Source organism: Piliocolobus tephrosceles, chromosome 9 (assembly GCF_002776525.5).
Source record: "Piliocolobus tephrosceles isolate RC106 chromosome 9, ASM277652v3, whole genome shotgun sequence".
NCBI classification, from domain to species: domain Eukaryota; kingdom Metazoa; phylum Chordata; class Mammalia; order Primates; family Cercopithecidae; genus Piliocolobus; species Piliocolobus tephrosceles.
The window spans coordinates 118646224-118665587 of record NC_045442.1 but is presented as its reverse complement, the minus strand read 5'-3'; the positions used below and the strand labels follow the sequence as shown (position 1 = coordinate 118665587).

General features: G+C 48.3%; 1 protein-coding gene across 3 annotated transcripts in view; it reads left to right on the top strand.

Annotated features, from left to right (window-relative positions):
- The window catches only part of CAMK1D (calcium/calmodulin dependent protein kinase ID), a 507832-nt gene that overhangs the window by 423135 nt on the left and 65333 nt on the right, over positions 1-19364 (top strand). For all 3 annotated transcript variants that reach the window (XM_023223230.3, XM_023223231.2, XM_031936220.1), the window contains one exon: positions 7958-8084. In XM_023223230.3, coding sequence (XP_023078998.1) covers positions 7958-8084 — 127 coding nt within the window. The remainder of the gene's footprint in view (positions 1-7957; positions 8085-19364) is intronic.

Below are 19364 nucleotides of genomic sequence, written 5' to 3'. Positions count from 1 at the left end.
TCATATTATCTGGAAGCTGTGCTGTACACAACTGTGGGAAATCAAAATCAATTTAAAGAACCAGTCATAAACATTTGTATAAACAGAGTTTCCGCACCTGGCCATTATCTGCTACTGGGAACCAAGGAATAAAGTGGTGTAGCTTTTTCTTTCATAAAGACTCACTACCATGGTTTTTCTGCATGTTGCCATGTTCCATTTACCCAGTCAGTGTTTCCCAAACGTTCGCCCATATCAGAATTGTCTGGAGGGCTATGAAAATAGAGACTGCTGCCCCATCCCCAGTGGTCTGATTCTATAGGTCTCCAGGGGGGCCTGAAAAGTTGGGTTTCTAACAGGTCTGCCCGTGATGAGGATGCTGGTCTGGGAGCTACTCTTGGACAACCACTGGGCAAGGGTATTTGAGAATCTTAGTGCCTTCATCCTCTGCAGGCTTCTTGACATCTGAAATGGCTGTGGGCATGGTCAGCTCATGTTCAGGGCCTGGAGATACTTCAGAGGGCTAGGTAGGGGCTAGCTCAGCCAACCTGGCACCTCTGCGCCAGGCCTCCAGGCCTTCTCTCATCTCTTGTGCCCCCCCCACAAATGCCAGTTCTGTGCTTCCAGAACACCACAGGCAGCTCTCTCTGAACACGTTCGTGTGGTGACCACAGGGACGTGCTGTGATGGGCTAGCTGTCTGTACTTACTAGAAAAATAACTTCTAAGCAAATAAGGCGTATCCAGGAGGGGCAATGTTTATCTCTCCCTTAGAAAGGCTGACTGGCTGTATGGGAGTTAATGTTTTTAGTTAACCCACGTAATGCTTTTAGAGAAGTACTTGCAGCTTCCATCCTGTGGAGCCTTAAGATCACCGAGCCTGTCGTTATGTAGAGAACACTGCCATTTAAGGACCTTTCTGTGATCTCTTTTCAGAGGCACGAAGGAGTTTGATCTATGAGGAGGAAGTTGAAATTGGACTACTAAATTTGCATAAACAGCTAAGAAAATTAAAATTAAACCACCTATATAACCAAGCCCAGAGCAATAGAAAGAGGATGATCGTGTTAATTTAAGCCTAGTGCAGCAATCGGAATCCTGCCCCAGCCTACCTGCAAATGTACCTCCTTCTCCTTGCGGAAAGCTATGTGATGTCTTGTTGCCCCAGGAAGCTGTTAGAGACAGTTGCTCTTTTTGCAAAATGAAGTGACTGAGACTGGAAGTGCCTGCTCCTGCCTCAGTGGATTAGGATCGGGTTTCTCAGCCCCCGCACTTGGGCACTGTGGGATTTAGAGCCGCATCCTTGGCTTCTGCTCATGGATACCAGTACCACGTCTGGAATTGTTAACAGCTACAAATGTCCCTAGGCATTGCCAGATATCCATCCCCTGGGGGGCAAAATTGCCCCTAGTTGAGAATCACTGGAGTAGGAATGTGATTATGGATAACATTAACGTTACCAGAAGTGTGTTGATTCCGATCTTTTTAAAGCTTATTATGTAGATTATTATAAAGGGTTGGAGTTGATATTCCACTCAGGTATTGGCCACCAGTTGTCTTTCTAAGATGCCATCAAATGCAGAAAAGTTAATTTTTGCTGTGAGTCCCGGACCTCTTTGGACACCAGGAGGAATTGTGATGCAATGTGGGCCAGACCCTCTCCCTGTGGCCACCACCTCCACAGCCCTCCTGCTGGGGACCGGGGCCTCCCACCCAGATGACACCTGAGCCTGCCTCTCCCCCACGGTCTTCCCTCCTCCCCCACTCCCATCCCCCAGGAAAAGCCCTGCTGTCCTTACTAAGTCTTGGGCCAATTAAAAGTATTGATCGGCCGTGCATGGAGGCTCACGCCTGTAATCCCAGCACTTTGGGAGGCTGAGGCGGGTGGATTGCCTGAGGTCAGGAGTTCGAGACCAGCCTGACCAACATGCTAAAACCCCATCTCTACTAAAAATACCAAAATTAGCCGGGTGTGGTGGCAGGCACCTGTAATCCCAGCTACTCAGGAGGCTGAGGCAGGAGAATCGCTTGAACCAGGGAGGCAGAAGTTGCAGTGAGCCGAGATCATGCCATCGCACTCCAGCCTGGGCAACAAGAGTGATGCTTCATCTCAAAAAGAAAAAAAAAAAAAAAAGTATTGATCTAAACTGTGAATGACCAGTTGATTTAACCCTCCTTGGGCATAATTGGTCTTCAAAAGGGCATTTTATTGACCCAGATGAATCTTTTATAGGAAGGATGTGTGGATGATCTGGGCCCTTCGGCCACCCCTTGCCTGGATTATGCCTTGATTAGCAGTGTGAAATCACTTATTCTCAGCTCCTTATCACCTTCTGGGACAAGGAAGATAAAAAGTCAGAAATAACAGCATTGTCCTCTCTCAGCACCCATGATTGGATCCTTATTGTTTAGTAAAGGATAATCCCTAAACATCCAGAGAAAACAGGAATCACGTGGACTTTATGATTCGAGCATTCCCGCCCCTTTGCTAAGCGTGAGAGTATTCTTGTTTCAACTGATTGGCCACTTTACTTTCTTTTAAAACTCATTGGGGCCAGCGCGGTAGGCTCACGCATGTAATCTCAATACTTTGGGAGGCCAAGGTGGATGGATCGCCTAAGGTTAGGAGTTTGAGACCAGCCTGGTCAACATGATGAATCCCTGTCTCTACTAAAAATACAGAGTTAGCCAGCTGTGGTGGCACATGCCTGTGATCCCCGCTACTCGGGAGGCTGAGGCAGGAGAATTGCTTGAACCCAAGACGTGGAGGTTGCAGTGAGCTGAGATTGCACCACTGCACTCTAGCCTGGATGACAGAGTGAGATTCCATCTCCAAATAAATAAATAAATAAATAAATAAAACCTCATTGGAAGCATCCTTCAGCGCACAGTTGATTTTCTTCTAATCTCTCCTGCTTCATCCACAAAATTAATGTCACAGTGACTCTTAACTGCCATCCCTTTGTGTATTATTTGGGGTGAAGGATAGTGTTTATTCTTTAGGTTCTGTTAAAGAACAAAATTCTTTAGACGCTATTTGAAATGGTAAGGAAGGCTTTATTCAAGACCATCGCAATGTCATTGAGCTCAACTTGGAATACAGCAAGACGAGCAGGGATTGATAGCCAAAGAAGAGAGGGGACGGGGTAGTGGTTGGGAAATTGGGGGATTTTTGCTAACCTGACCTGGCAGGATTCCTGCTAAAGGCAGGCTGAGGACTTAGACGTTGACAAAGGCCCCTTTGAGTCCTCTTTCTGACTAGGACCTGCTCTCTGGCTGGTCCAGTTTTTAGCAAGAATCCTGCTGAATCAGTTGAGCTGAAATCTTCCATCCTTGTTACCTCATCAGATCCCTAATGCCCCCGAAGTGGCCTCATTGTCTGGGGTGATACCCGATATTCATTCTCTCACAAGGAAATCAAGGATGCAGACATACAAGGAGTGAGCTTAAGAGCGGAAATTTAATAGGTGAAAGAAAGAGAAGAGCTCTCTCCTGCAGAGAGAGGGGTCCCAGCGGGTTTCCAGTCTGCGGGGAAGTGCAGGGGGTTTTATAGCTGAGCTTGAGGAGGTGGTGTCTGACTTACATTGGACACAAAAGATTGGTTGGACCAGGTGTGCCATTTGTATAGCACACAAAAAACTAGTTAGGGCTAGGTGTGCCATTTCCATAGGGCATGAAAAGCTGGCCGCCCCAACTCTAGTCTTTTTTTTTGAGACGGAGTTTCGCTTTTGTTGCCTAGGCTGGAGTGCAATGGCGCGATCTCAGCTCACCACAACCTCGGCCTCCCAGGTTCAAGTGATTCTCCTGCCTCAGCCTCCCTAGTAGCTGGGATTACAGGCATGTGCCACCACGCCTGGCTAATTTTGTTTTTAGTAGAAACGGGGTTTCTTCATGTAGGCCAGGCTGGTCTCAAACTCCCGACCTCAGGTGATCCACCCGCCTTGGCCTCTGAAAGTGCTGGGATTAAAGGTGTGAGCCACCGCGCCCAGCTACCCCACCCTAATCTTTTATGATGCAGATGGGTTCTCTGCCTGGCCAGCCCCATGTTGCCTGTTTCTTTTTGTTTGTTTGTTTGTTTGTTTGTTTGTTTGTTTTGAGTGTTGCCTCTGTCCCCAGGCTGGAGTGCAGTGGCGTACGCGTGGCTGACAAAGAAAAGGGAAGATGGAGCCTCCATGTGGGACATGCCTGGCCCCCAGGTGGCCCTTTTCTACTGGCACAGCTGCCGCACTTCACCGGTGACAGCTTCCAGCTTGCTTATGTTTGCAGCTTGATTTTTCAGGCTGTTCTTTATTAGAAAAAAAACTAATCATAATTTATTGGGCTGCTTTTTGTTAGAAGGGAAGCCTTGCCGAGGACTCTGTTTTTTTTTTTGAGAGTGAGTCTCGCTCCGTCACCCAGGCTGGAGTACAGTGATGTGATCTCAGCTCACTGCAAGCTCCGCCTCCCGGGTTCCCACCATTCTCCTGCCTCAGCCTACCGAGTAGCTGGGACTACAGGTGCCCGCCACCTCGCCCGGCTAGTTTTTTGTATTTTTTAGTAGAGACGGGGTTTCACCAGGTTAGCCAGGAGCCAAGGACTCTTTTACCCTCACTATCTGCCTAAATAATTTCTTTCTAGCTCCTGTATCACCCCAATCTCAATAGCGAATCACCTTGGCCTGGCTTCAGCGGGAGTCCTGTCAGTGGGGGTGGGGTGGGTGAAGAACTTGATCAGATACCCGTGGTGGGGGATTCTCCGACCTAGGAGACTCTCGCTAAGAGAGGGCTGTGCAGGCCTGGCAGGGGCAGGATAGACAAGGCCAAGGTCAAGGCCGAGGAGAGGAGGGGACTTAGAGGAGCCTGCCTCAAGTTTGGTCAAGGAGGGAGTCTTGGTGAGTTCTGAAAATTTCTTCACTGCGATGGTGACATATCAGAATGCTGCTTATGGAGCTCGAAATCCAGAGCCCTGGGCCTCATCTCAGACCCACTGAAGGGCAAGATCTCCGGCCAATGAATACCCTCACAGGTGCCTCTGCCACACAGCAGGCCGAGAACCACTTTTCTAAACAAGTCTGGTCACTCTTGTGAACCCAAAAATATCCGAGACAGGCCTCAGTCAATTTATTTTTATTTTTTTTATTTATTTTTGAGACAGAGTTTTGCTCTTTTTGCCCAGGCTGGAGTGCAATGGTGCAATACCGGCTCACTGCAACCTGCGCCTCCCAGGTTCAAGTGATTCTCCTGCTTCAGCCTCCTAAGTAGCTGGGATTACAGGCGCCTGCCACCATGCCTGGGTAATTTTGTATTTTTAGTAGAGATGAGGTTTCACCCTGTTGGCCAGGCTGGTCTCCTGACCTCAAGTGATCCACTCGCCTCAGTCTCGCAAAGTGCTGGAATTACAGACATGAGCCACTGTGCCCGGCCAGGTCTCAGTCAATTTAGAAAGTTTATTTTGCCAAGTTTAAGGATGTGCCCCTGATACAGCCTCAAGAGGTCCTGATGACATGTGCCCAAGGTGGTCAGGGCACAGCTTGGTTGTATACATTGTAGGGAGACATGAGATAGCAATCAATATGTATATGATGCACATTGGCTCGGTCAAGACATCAGTCAATATGTGTAAGATGTATATTGGCTAGGTCTGAAAAGGCGGGACAACTCAAAGCAGAAGCTTCCAGGTCTTAGGTAGATAAGAGACAAAGGATTGCTTTCTTTTGAGTCTATGATCAGCTCTTCACTGAATACATAATTTATAGGAATAGTCACTCACGCCTTAGTCTGGCTCAGTGAAACAATAGGGCAGAGGAAGCAATCAGGTATGCTTTTGCCTCCCGTGAGCAGAGGGAGGACTTTGAGTTACTTAGTTACTTAGTTAGTTATTTTAAGACGAAATTTTACTCTCATTGTCCAGGCTGGAGTGCAATGGCGCGATCTTGGCTCACTGCAACCTCCACCTCCTGGGTTCAAGCAGTTCTCCTGCCTCAGCCTCCCAAGTAGCCGGGATTACAAGCATGTGCCACCACGCCCGGCTAATTTTCGTATTTTTAGTAGAGATGGGGTTTCGCCATGTTGGTCAGGCTGGTCTTGAACTCCTGACCTCAGGTGATCCACCTGCCTTGGCCTCCCAAAGTGCTGGGATTACAGGTGTGAACCACCGCGCCTGGCCATACTTTGAGTTTTGTCTGTCTTTTCCCCACAAGGAATTTCCTTATCGGCGAATCGTGAAGGAAGAATGTGACTTTTTATCTTTGTAGTTTCGTTATTTAGAAATAAAATGGGCCGGGCATGGTGGCTCAAGCCTGTAGTTCCAGCACTTTGGGAGGCCAAGACGGGCGGATCATGAGGTCAGGAGATTGAGACCATCCTGGCTAACACAGTGAAACCCCATCGCTACTAAAAAAAAAAAAAACAAAAAACAAAAAACAAAAAACAAAAAACTAGCTGGGTGAGGTGGTGGGCACCTGTAGTCCCAGCTACTCAGGAGGGTGAGGCAGGAGAATGGTGTAAACCCGGGAGGCGGAGCTTGCAGCGAGCTGGGATCCGGCCACTGCACTCCAGCCTGGGCGACGGAGCGAGACTCCGTCTCAAAAAAAAAAAAAAAGAAATAAAATGGGAGGCAGGTTTGTGTAGTTCCCAGCTTGACTTTTCCCTCCAGCTTAGTGATTTTGGGGTCCTGAGATTTATTTTCCTTTCACACTCTACATAAGAATAGTTTCTAAAGTCCAACCCTTAGGAACCCAAGATTCACCACAAACCCCTGAGAGAGAGAATGTGGCTCACCGCTGGGACTGGGGAGGAGAGCTGGATGGGAAGTGCTGTGGGGAAATGCCTTTCCCACGTCAGATTCTTCATGCTACGCTCTGTTTAAGGCTTGGTGTAAATGACGGAAACGACTCCTCATTCACTGGGTGAGGATTATCCTGAAGGGTGGACATTCCCGGACAACAGCAGAGATGACAGTCCTTGACATTGTGTCCTCCAGTGACAAATCGTCACCATGATGATGAATCCAGGAGTCATCAAGTCCAGCAACTCTTGAGGAAAAAAAATACAGGCTCCTCTCTGTGTTCAACGTCCACCCAGCAGTGCAGGGACAAGCTCCCAGGCTGTAGCTTCTCAGCCTCCATAAGCCCCACTTCCCTTCCTTGCTAGGAACAATGAGATTCCCCAGTTCTGCATAAAACACTATGCAAATGATACTTCATTGGCTCCCATGCCAACCCCAGGACTGCCACTCTCAGCCCCTCCTGTATGTTGCAGAACTGTAGAGAAGACGGGAACACGGGGGCCATAAGAAATGGAAGAAGGCCTTTGCTGTGCATTCCTGCTGCCCGAGCACTGTTCAGAGGAGCAGACAAAGGATGAAATCAACGCATGCTTCACAGAAAGGCAAACAGAAGTGCGAACCCCTTAAGGGTACACAGCTGGAAAGTGCTACATGTTCAATTCCAGATTCATTTATTCCGGGATGGCATTCCTCTGCTTCTCTGGCAGAGGAATGAGCAGGGGTCAGCTGGCATTCGTGAAGGGCACAGTGCAGCACATCTCCCAGAACTGCAGAGCACCAGGGCATGTTACTGAGGGCAGAAACAGAGACCCTTGGATTCAAGAAAAATCACTCTATGAAAAGGAGCAGAGAAGCACCTGCAAGAGTGATTTCATTTCCTGGAATCTCCCTTCCCTAACCCCAGACCTGAATCCACAAGTCTGCACGGCAGTCAGCTTTCTAGATTGTCTCAGAATATGGTGAGATTTTCTAAAGTAGACAAAATATTAGTAAAGGAAAGAGACTAACGTAGATTGAAAGCCCGTCTGTGCCAGACACTGTGCCGGGCTCTCTGCACTGTTTCTATGGGCCGCTGCTTTAGCTGATGCATCTACTGTGTCTGAAGGTCAAGGACATCCTGATGTTGCAAATAGGTTTTGCAGTTGAATGGGTCTTCCACAATTAATCCAGCTTTACATGTAGTTTGTAATGTTTTTTTCTTATTTTCTTTCTAGCCTGAAAATCTCCTGTACTACAGTCAAGATGAGGAGTCCAAAATCATGATCAGTGACTTTGGATTGTCAAAAATGGAGGGCAAAGGAGACGTGATGTCCACTGCCTGTGGAACTCCAGGCTATGTTGGTAAGGACAGTGCGTGTGCACACATGTGCCCGTGCGTGTGTGATGTTCTCATATGTGGTGTCATCACGTGTCAACTCATCAGTTGTCTGAAGCATATGAGCTTGGCATGTAATCACAGCTGCCTTCACTTCCCTTGGGGGAAAGAATAAAAAGATTGAGGGATACTGGAATGAATGATTCATAGCAGGGAAGTGATTTCCCCTGAAAACTTTTGCTCAGTTGGGTAGAAATCCCATTTGATTTGGTTGTGGGCCTGCCGGGAGGCTGGGAGTTAATTTGGATGAATCCCAGATTCCATTTCCAGAGATCCTGCCTGCATCTGTTTCTGAGTGATTTACAGTGAGACACTGAGATTAACAGTAAGTTGCACACATAAGAAAACATTCCAATTGCTGAGATAGGAACAGTGATGGAGGAACCTGGTTCAGACCTTGACCAAGTCACTCTCATCTATCAGTCAACCCTGATCTGTACTATGATGCTAGGCATTCAAGTTTTTCCCTAAATCCCAACCCCCAGTTCTTTGTACTAAACATCCAAAATGCAGAGAAGACTACTGACAGATCTGAACACTTGGATTCTGGTGTTCATCTTTTGACTTCTGGGGTCCTGGAGAAACGCCATTAGAATACTTGTGACTGTTCTGAGACCTTCACTGACATCAGTGTATTCATTCATTCATTCATTCAGCAAATGTATGTAAAGTTGCTACTATGTACCTGGCACCGGGGTTAAGGCAGTGAATGACACAGACACGGTGCCTGCCCTCATAGAGCTTACGTTTTAGTTGAACAAATAAGCAAACGGGGCCATTTCAGATCATAAGTGCTACGAAGAAACTAAACCTGGGGGCCTGCCATGGAGTGACAAGGAATCAGGACTGGGCTGAGAGGACAGGGAGAAGACCTGGGCCTTGGTCTCAGTGGCAAGAAGAAGCCAGCCATGTGGGAGTTACAGGATAGCATCCCAGGAAGAGTAACCAGTTTGTGTGAAAGCCCAAAGGCTGGGAGATGGTATGAGCTAGGGACGTCTGAGAGCAAGAAAAAAGATGAGGTTGGAAAAGAGTTATGGAAAATGGAGTCTGAGGCTGAATTTTTTTTTTTTTTGAGACGGGGTGTGGTAGGGTACTGAATCTAGCTCTGTCGCAAGGTTGGAGTGCATTGGCGCAATGTTGGCTCACTGCAACCTCCGCTTCCTGGGTTCAAGTGAGTCTCCTGCCTCAGCCTCCCGAGTAGCTGGGATTACAGGCGCCTGCCACCATGTCCGGCTAATTTTTGTATTTTTAGTAGAGACAGGGTTTTGCCATGTTGGCCAGGCTGATCTCAAACTCCTGACCTCAGGTGATCCGCCCGCCTCAGCCTCCCAAAGTGCTAGGATTACAGGCATGAGCCACCGCACCTGACTGAAGCTAAGTTCTTGTCATGCAAAGTGCGGTGACCTTTCTTCGTGAGAACAGCCGGTGAACCCACCTGAGAGAGGAGGTATGTTATGTGACCAGCATCATCCCTGTGGGTCTTTGGGGACATCCACAGAACCTTCCCAGGCAGGCCGAGGAGAGCTGGCCTGAAACTAAAGGGGTTACAAGGGGCATTGCGGGAAACTCCAGATGACCTTGGGGCCACTTTGTGGCCTTTCAAGTTCTTGCATATAATTACAGAGCCATGTCAAGCTCGCGTGTCACAGCTGTTCATTTTCAGAGTAACTCAGAGGAGGAAAGACAAGACCAGGCTGAGGCGGGTAGAGAACAAAGTTAGGGGAAGGGAAAGAAGCAGCAGAGTTTAGAAGCAGGAAGATGCAGGTGGTGGAAACGTGGCTGGGGAGGAGCTGTGTGGATACCGTCGCAGCAGGGCTCAATTCCCTGGATCGTGTGTATGCAGAAGGCACAGAAGAAGAAGCTGCTCTACTCATTTTTTAAAGGTCCAGTGCACGGCCGGGTGCAGTGGCTCACACCTGTAATCCCAGCACTTTGGGAGGCCAAGGCGGGTGGGTCAGTTGAGTCCAGGAATTCAAGATCAGTCTGGCCAACATGGCAAAACCCCATCTCTACTAAAAATACAAAAATTAGCCGGGCATGATGGCGCACGCCTGTAGTCCCAGCTACCTGGGAGGCTGAGGCAAGAGAATCGGTTGAACCTGGGGGCGAAAGTTGCAGTGGGGCTGAGATTGTGCCACTACACTCCAGCCTGGGTGACAGAGCGAGACCCTGTCTCAAAAAACAAACAAACAAACAAACAAAAGCCTGTGCAGGCTTTGATAGAGATTAACAGCATGGTCAGCAATCGTCTCTTTTAGGATAGTGTGATAATGGTTGCAGGAATAGCCTGGTCCCTGGAGGGGGAACATGTGCCTGGGGTAGCAACGGGAGGAAAGAGTGTGTGTGCTATACACATGGAATTTCTCCAGCTCAGTCTGAGCCATCAGGGAAGCCATGAATACATGAGGCGAGACAAGCTGAGTGGGGAGAGCCTGTTCCAACTACCCAGAATCCCAGACATTAGATAATGAAAAGGTCCGTTAGTTCTTGGTGCTGGTCCTCTTTTCAGCTGTCTCCCCGGGTGAGAAGATGCTATTACTGTGACCTGCCCAGCTGTTCCCTTCAGGAAGTTGACTCTTGGGCTGTGATTTAAATGCTCTGACAGCCAGTGAAGGCCCCCAGCTACGTATGCATCACGTGCTTCTCAGGTTTGGCTGGAAAACTCCAGCACTTTCTAAATTGAGTTTTACTTCTCTGTGTTTTGGCAAAGCCCACGGAATGGCAGTTTTTCTGCCATTCTAAGTGGCTGCCGTCTGCGGGGTCTCGGTCTGTTGATTGCTGTGTCTGGCGCTGATGAGTCAGGAATGGTGTTGAGAAGAATCTGTTGCTCTTGCTACTCTAAATGACAGCCAGTGGGAGCCATTGGCTATTGATGTTGTGAGATACCAGGTTGTCCTGGAGGAGGCTGGGGGAGAGGAGACTGTAGCAGTGGCGCTCTTCTGTTGGTTTGTGTTGACTGAGCACTGAAACTCCACCAAGAGAGTGCCTCTGGAGTGAGTCTTGTGGAGGGGACACAACTTCAGAGGAGGGAAGGGGCTGCTTTGAAGAGCTTGTGTCTAGAGGACATCCCTTAGGCAGTTACCAGCTGAACTTGGGCTGTTTCCTCCCTTGTCTGCGTGGCAAGCTCCTATTCAGCCGCCAAAGCCCAATTTAAATGTTACCTCCTTTGACTGCTTTCATATCACCTTGTCCTGTCCTTTGACATCCTGGTTCTTTCTATGACCCTTTTCTCGTCATGGTCTGATCACATTTGCATTAGGGTTCATATCAATCTGTGTCTCTCATTGCACTGTGAGTCTCATTAAATCTTTGTGCAGACACTACTGCATTTAGTAAAAACACAGCTCATGAATCTTAGCCATGTTTTCTTTCTCTCTTCCCGTTCCATTCACGCAGCATGCATTTATTGAGTTCCTGCTGTGTACTGTGTGCAGTCGTCCCATGGTATCCACGGGGACTGGGTTCCAAGATACTCCACACCCTGCAGATACCAGCATCCTCAGATGGTTGAGTTCCTCATGTGAAATGGCGTAGTATTTGCATGTGACCTAGGCGTGGCCTCTGTGTACCCTCGTCGCTAGATTACTTATAATATCTGATGCAATGTAAATGCTGTGGAAATAGTTGTCATAGGTATTATTTTTATTTGTATTACCTTTATTGTTTTTTCAAATATTTTTGATCTGTGGATCCACACATTTTGAATCCATGGATATGAGGGCCAAGTGTACAGTGTTTGGTCTGAGAATACAAATATGGGCCGGGCACAGTGGCTCACGCCTATAATCCCAGCTCCTTGGGAGGCCACGGCAGGCTGATCACCTGAGGTCAGGAGTTCCAGACCAGCCTGGCCAATATGGTGAAACCCCATCTCTACTAAAAATACAAAAAATCAGCCAGGCAAGGTGGCGGGCGCCTGTAATCCCAGCTACTCAGGAGGCTGAGGCAGGAGGATTGCTTAAACCTGGGAGGCAGAGGTTGTAGTGAGCCGAGATTGCGCCATTGCACTCCAGTCTGGGCAACAGAGTGAGACTCCATCTCAAAAAAAAAAAAAGAATACAAATGTGAATAAGGTACAAACTCTGATCTCAAAACATTCGGCAGTATTGTGAGAGAGAAAGCAAACGGGTCAGCTTAATGTATGCTCAGGGCTACATCATTCAGCCCTTCAAGAATTATTTATTTGTTGTCTGCCTTCTGTTCTGGGCACTGGGTGTGTACATCAATAGAAATAGAAGAAAAAAAGATAAAAATCCCCTCCCTAGTGGCACTTACATCTGAGTGGGAGAGACATGGGATATAAAGCAAATGTTGATAGCCAAGTTCATTCATGTGTTAGGTGGCCTTAATACTATGGAGAAAAGTGAAGCAGAAAAGATGATAAGAAGTGCATGTGTTCACAGGGTGGTGGCAATGTTAACTACAGTGTGCAGGCAGCCCTCACTAAGAGGGTGGCCGTGGGTAAAGATTTGATAGGAGCAAGAGAACTCACCATACAAGTATCTGGAGGGCATTCCAGGCGCAGTGCAGAGGCCTGAAGGCAGGAGCATGTGGGCAAGCGGCAGGGAGCAGAGGGAGCAGGAAGGAGAGGAATAGGAGAGGCAGTCGGAGAAGTCCTGAGCAGGGGTATGTGGACCAGGACTTGGAAATCGTTGTATAGACTTCAGCTTTTACTCGGTGATAGGATGCCGTCCAGAGGCTTCTGTGTTAAGGGAGTGACACATTGTTTTTAACGGATCCCTCTAGGACAGGGGTTCCTAACCCCCGGGCCTTGGACCGATACTGATTCAGGGCCTGTTAGGAACCGAGCCGCACAGCAGGAAGTGAGAGTCTGGCTGGCGAGCATTCCTGCCTGAGCTCCACCTCCTATCAGATCAGCGGCAGTAGCTTCTCATAGGAGCTCGAACCCTATTGTTAGCTGGGCCTGCAAGGAATCTAGGTTGCGGACTCCTTTTGAGACCCCTAATGCCTGATGATCTGAGGTGGAACAATTTCATCCTGAAACCATCCCCAGTCCCATATCCATGAAACATTTGTCTTCCATGAAACTGGTCCTTTGTGCCAAAAAAGGTGGGGATTGCTGCTCTAGGACACAAGCTGGGATCAGGATAGATAGCGAGGGCGGGGTGGAGGAAGGAGGCCGTGGGAAGACTCTGGCGTTGATCCGGTGAGACCATGAGAAGCCTCAGGCATTGATCAGCAAGGGTTTAGTCCAGATTGGTTGCAGCAGAAGTGACAAGAAGCTATCAGATGTCAGGTATATTTCAAAGGCACTGTCCTCAAGGTTTTCTGAAAGGTTGAAAGTAGGGTTTGAGAGAAAGAGAGAAGGCATGGATAATTCAGAGGTTTTTGGGCCTGAGTGCCCGAGGAGGATGCAGTTGTCTTTACTGGAGGTGGAAGAGCCTGTGGGATGAATAGATTGCAGAGGCCTTAGGACGAGCTTGGTTTCAGTTTGTTAAAGTTGACTAGGCCAAGAGGGCAGTTGGAACGTGACCGTGGAACTATGCGCAGTTGATTCTCGCTATTCACAGTCATCATGTTCTATATAGAAAAAAGCTGAAAGCACTGAATTAATCAATACTGAACCATTGCTCCTAAGGGAAACACAGGCTGGGTTCCTGTGAGCCTCTGGTCACGTTTTCATCAACCGATCAGTACAACCTTTTCAGAGTGTGTGTTTCTGTTTAAAGACACCTTATTGAATATGTGTTGTTGGATCATTAGCCTCGATGTGCAGCCCACAGCACCGTAACTCCCGCCTGAGGGAAGCTTCTCTAACCCACCGATTTTCTCTGAAAGGCACGTCACAGCCTCTTTGCTGTTAGGAAAGCTAGACAGACTTCAGCACTATGCTTGGGGCTGTTGTAAACGGGGAGATCTCCAACAAAACCCAAAAATGTGAAAAACATGACACCAAATGGAGAGGGTGAGAAAAGACCCTTGTTTACAGTCTGAGCTGAAACATGGAGGAGGACCGCCTCATTCCGCCTCAGCTTGAAACTTGCGCATCGGGCAACTCAAGTCTTTGGTCGCTCTACACATGTCCACAAATGACCACAAAGTATTGATTTGGGGGTTGTGAATAACTTTTAGCCAGTAGGCACATTTGCAGATACAGAATCCTTGAGTAATGAGGATCAACTAGATTTGGGAGATGTTAATTTATGGCTGCGTTTTAAAGCCGTGAACCAGGATAGGCAATGAAGGAGAGGAAAGGTCCCAGGGCCGAGTCCTGGGGACGTCAGGGTGGAGAGGTCAGGAGGACAAGCTGGAGCCCACAGAGGAGACCAAGACAGAGAAGGGGCAGTGGGTGAAGTAGAAAGAGCGCTGGCAGAGAGTGGCGTGCTCCCCGTCACCACATGGAGAAAGTGCTCCATGCAGAAAGTATCACATGTCAGTTGCTGCTACTGAGTCAAGTAAGATGAGGATTTGGTTAAACTTTTTTTTTTTTTTTTTTTTTTTTTGAGATGGAGTCTTGCTCTCGTTGCCCAGGCTGGAGTGCAATGGCACGATCTCAGCTCACTGCAACCTCTGCCTCCTGGGTTCAAGCAATTGTCCTGCCTCAGCCTCCCAAGTAGCTGGGATTACAGGCATGTGCCACCACGCCTGGCTAATTTTGTATTTTTATAAGAGATGGGTTTTCTCCCATATTGGTCAGGCTGGTCTCGAACTTCCAACCTCAGGTGATCCAGCCGCCTCGACCTTCCAAAGTGCTGGGATTACAGGTATGAGCCACCATTCCTGACCCTGGTTGAACTATTAATTAAGTGTGGTAGCACTGTGGTCAGAGGAATGGCAGGAAGAAGGCAAAACGGGTCTTGGTAAGTACACCAGCCTGGTGTCCGCCGTGGGGCTCACCCCAGCCACTCACCTCCTTCACCAGCCATGGCTTCTCCAGCCACTCACCTCCTTCACCAGCCATGGCTTCTCCAGCCACTCACCTCCTTCACCAGCCATGGCTTCTCCCTGCAAGGCTCTTGGGGCACCATTTTGAGTCTTGAGCAAAGAAACTGCAGCTCCATCCCTGCTGGAAAGTTTTCCATTTGAACAGAGCAGAGCCCAGCCCCATTTGGCAGCTGCGAGGAAGGAGGGAGAGAGCTGGCACGTCTGATTCAGGGACCACATTATCCCCTGGGCCCAAGCCAGGGGCCGCAGGTTGCTGTCTGCTCCCGGCCTAGCATGGTGTCTTTGTATTTTGAAAGAAATATGTGAATACAGATGAGGAACATCCATGCCCCCCAGGGCAATCTATAGGTTTATAGTTTGAGTTCAGACTTTTGATAGGTAGAAGTGTTGGTTTCAATTTGTGAATCACCATTTTATTATTATCTAAGTGACTATTCAGCTGAATAGTTAATTCTGCCAACATGAAGCTATTACTTCAATTTAAATGAGCTCTCTAACAATGAAACCGAAAATGGTGCCTTTTCCCCAAGTATCCCAATGCACAGGGTGCCTTAGGAGGAGGCAGGAGGACTATGAGCACTTTGAACTTCACCCTTTGACATGTGGCGGCTGCCTGGATCATACACACCCTTCGCAAGGACCGTGGCCTGTGGAGGCGGCGCATCACTTCACTGATAGCGGGAGATGGTGGGCACTCCCATCCGTATCACTGGATTGTGGGCAGCTCATAGGGCTGGCTCTGCCAACACCCACAGGTTCTCCAGTAGACTGTGGCAGATGGGCCATACAGATTCAGGTGAGGCAGTGTATTTCAGAAGCAACATTAAAATACAGGTATGAAAGCTGGGCACATTGGCTCATGCCTGTAATCCCAGCTCCTTGGGAGGCCAGGGTGAGAGGATCAACTGAGTCCAGGAGTTTAAGACCAGCCTGGACAACATAGTAAGACCCCTATCTCTTTTAAAAAATAGTAGCTGGGTGTGGTGGCACACACTTGTAGTCCCAGCTATTCAGGAGGCTGATACAGGAGGATCCCTCGAGCCCAGGACTCTGAGGCCACAGCAAACTATGAGCACACCACAGCACTCCAGCCTGGGCAACAGAGTGAGACACCATCTCTAAAAAATACAGGAATGAGAGGGATCATTAAGGGTTGCAATGGCCAGGGGAAAACTCCTGGAAGACGTGGATTTGAAGGAAGGGTAGGACTTGAGCAAAAGCAAGGAGAGTCACAGGTGCAGCGCAGGCAGGGGGAGCAGAGGCCCAGAGTCACGGGCTCCTTCTTGGAGGATCTGGGAGAAATGAACAGACTGACTGGGCTTGGAGAGAGGCCTGGTGGAATTGTACTTGGTGATGATTGAGGAGAAATGATGGGCCCATCTGGTAGAAAGTGGCTCCTTGGGAGACCGTGGTGGCTGTCAGTATGGTATTGACCGGGATTGGGAGTCCACTTAATTAAGTCAAGTGTAACATTCCCCTTGGTCTCAGCAATAAAAGTCAGAGCTAAGGAAGTTAGTAAAATTATGTATATTGCCTGCTCAGCTGTGTTAATTAAAATACCTGAATCACCGAACATCAGTAGTAAGTGACAGAAAACATCCATATCAATCACGTAATTGATGAGACAGATGATAAACTTCTATTTGGTGGAGGACGGCCTGTTTGCCATCTTTATCTTTTCTTTTTTTTAAGAGACAGGGTCTCGCTGTGTCCCCCAGGCTGGAGTGTAGTGGCATGATCATAGCTCACTGCAGCCTCGATCCCCCTGGCTCAGCTGATCCTCCCACCTCAGCCTCCTGCAGAGCTGGGACTACACGTGCACACCACCACACCTGGCTAATTTAAAATTGTTTTTATAGAGACAGGGTCTCACTTTGTTGCTCAGGCTGGTCTTGAACTCCTGGACTCAAGTGATCCTCCAGCCTCATCCTCCCAAAGTGCTGAGATTACAGATATTAGCCACTGTGCCTAGTTGAGATTGTTTTTTTGGAGCCTTATTCAGTGACAGTTCACCACCTAGCAATATTTTATGTGGAGTGCACAACCACAGCCACACTATTCCATTACGGATGTCACTCAGAAATAAGAAAGAACATTTACAGCTGGTCCATCGTTCTGTCTAGAAGCAGAACTGCACCTTGATGCTTTAGATGGTGGCTGACTGTTACGTTCCTGAGGCTGTCGGGGAAGAAATCATTCATTTCCTTCTGGAACTTAGTTGCAGTGTTGGCTGCAAGGCCACGATAGACATCTTTGGTCTAGCTCGGTCTTAACTTGCCTAAAATAGTTTAAACGTGTTTCGTCTTGTTCTTCTCTAAAAAGAGATGGAGAACAGTTGGTCAACATTCTCGATGTATTTTTTCACTGAGTTAGAGGATTGGTGTTAATTCAGGGATCACTGCACTTCTAGAAGTTGATGTGGGGCTGGGGATTATGATGAGCTCTTGGAAACCAGGGGTTCCAGCCAGCACAGTGTTGGGGCGAGGACCTCTGTCCTCCTAGCTGCCCAGCCTATAGTTGGTGGCAGTCACAGCAGAGGACTTGAATGTAAGCGTCTTCCTTTGTCTGCCATTGGTTAGATATGAAGGAGGCCTGTGCCTTTCACTTAAACTTGGGGATTCTCAGTTTCTTGTATATAAAATGTGCTGGGCTAAACATCTCCTGTGTTTTTTTTTTTTTCTGGTTTGAACATTGTACGTTTCTATAGACTTGTGATTTGGTATCCTTTAAGTATGTAAATATCTACGTGTCAAGGATACTGGCCATCATTTTTCCCATCTTCACTCCCAACAGCCAAGAAGAAGGATTCAGCCGACCGACCTCCTCACCTTCTGTCTTCTGAGTGGTCTCGATTCTTGTCATCTTTCCCCACAGCGCCTCTGTTCCCAGTCCTTTCATCTCCACTCCTCTACATGGCTGCTCCCCAGCAGAGCTTGCTTTTTATTTGTTTCTCACTTAAATACCATATTTTGGTCCGTGACTGTAAGCATTACATCATTGTTCCCATCCTTTCCGACTGTTAGTGTCGAAACAGGGTTTTATGTAAGTGAGAAATTGTCACACAGGGTACAGATGAGTAGGCGGAACATCCAGATGAGAATTTTCTCTCTGTCTCAACAGCTACTCGGTGACAGCCCGCAGTGAACATTTTATCACACCGTGGGTTGCAGCCAGACCTCCTGTGTCAGAGAGGACAGGGCCCCTTAAGTGGGGAGACTTGTAGGGCCTGCTCGTCTTCATGGACCTGACTCATTGCATGTGGGCAACGTAAACCCAGCCCAGCTTTGAGGAGCCCCATCCCACACATGGCAGCCCCACCGAGTCACTCTGAACACGGTGTTTTTAAGGCGCTTGTCTTCCATCTGGAATGCTTCTTTAGATACTTGATGTGGGCTGGAGGTCACGTTTTGTCGTCGTGGGAAAGAGGGGGATGGCAGCATCGTGTAGCTCCATTTTTTTCTTTGTCTTGATTAAAAACCAAAACCCTGGAATGACTATAGCAGTCTTCTTAATCAGATTTCACAAGAAAGGCTTGACTTCAGTACAGAGCCGGCGTCGTGTCGTGATCACACACCAGGTAGGCCCCCATGGGAGGCCCTAGAAGGGCCGCACAGCAGTGCCATTTGTGGCCACTTTGCTTTGAAATGCCTTCCTTGGCACAGTTGACTTCCTCCATCCTGCGGAGTTCCAAGGCCCTCCCACATTTCAAAAGCCCAGCGGCCCCAGCTTCTACTCCCTCCCCGTTCCTTAGCCTCACTCCTCCGTGATTGGCTTTGGGAACTTTTGAACAGCAGCCCTTGCTCGATGAGAATGGTAATTACATACCAGTATGGTGCTTTCATGGGGACTGCTCATGCCTGTGGTGAAACTCGAGGCTACTGGAAAAATCAGGGTAAGCTGCTCTTTGGCAATACTTTTTTTTTTTGAAACGGAGTCTCACTGTGTTGCCCAGGCTGGCATGCGGTAGCACGATCTCAGCTCACTGCAACCTCTGCCTCCCAGGTCCAAGCGATTCTCCTGCCTCATCCTCCCAAGAACCTGGGATTACAGGCATGCACCACTGCACCTGACTTTTACATTTTTAGTAGAGACAGGGTTTCACCCTGTTGGCCAGGCTGGTCTCAAACTCCTGACCTCAGGTGATCTGCCGGGCTCGGCTTCCCAAAGTGCTGGGATTACAGGCATGAGCCACCATACCTGGCCTGGTGAGATGATTATTTATTTATTTACTTATTTATTTATTGCCATCCTGATCTGTTGCTAGAGGCAATACATTCCTCATGAATGACAGCTCTAGGTGAAGGATAATGGAGACTAGAGGAGGAGGCTATACCAACAGA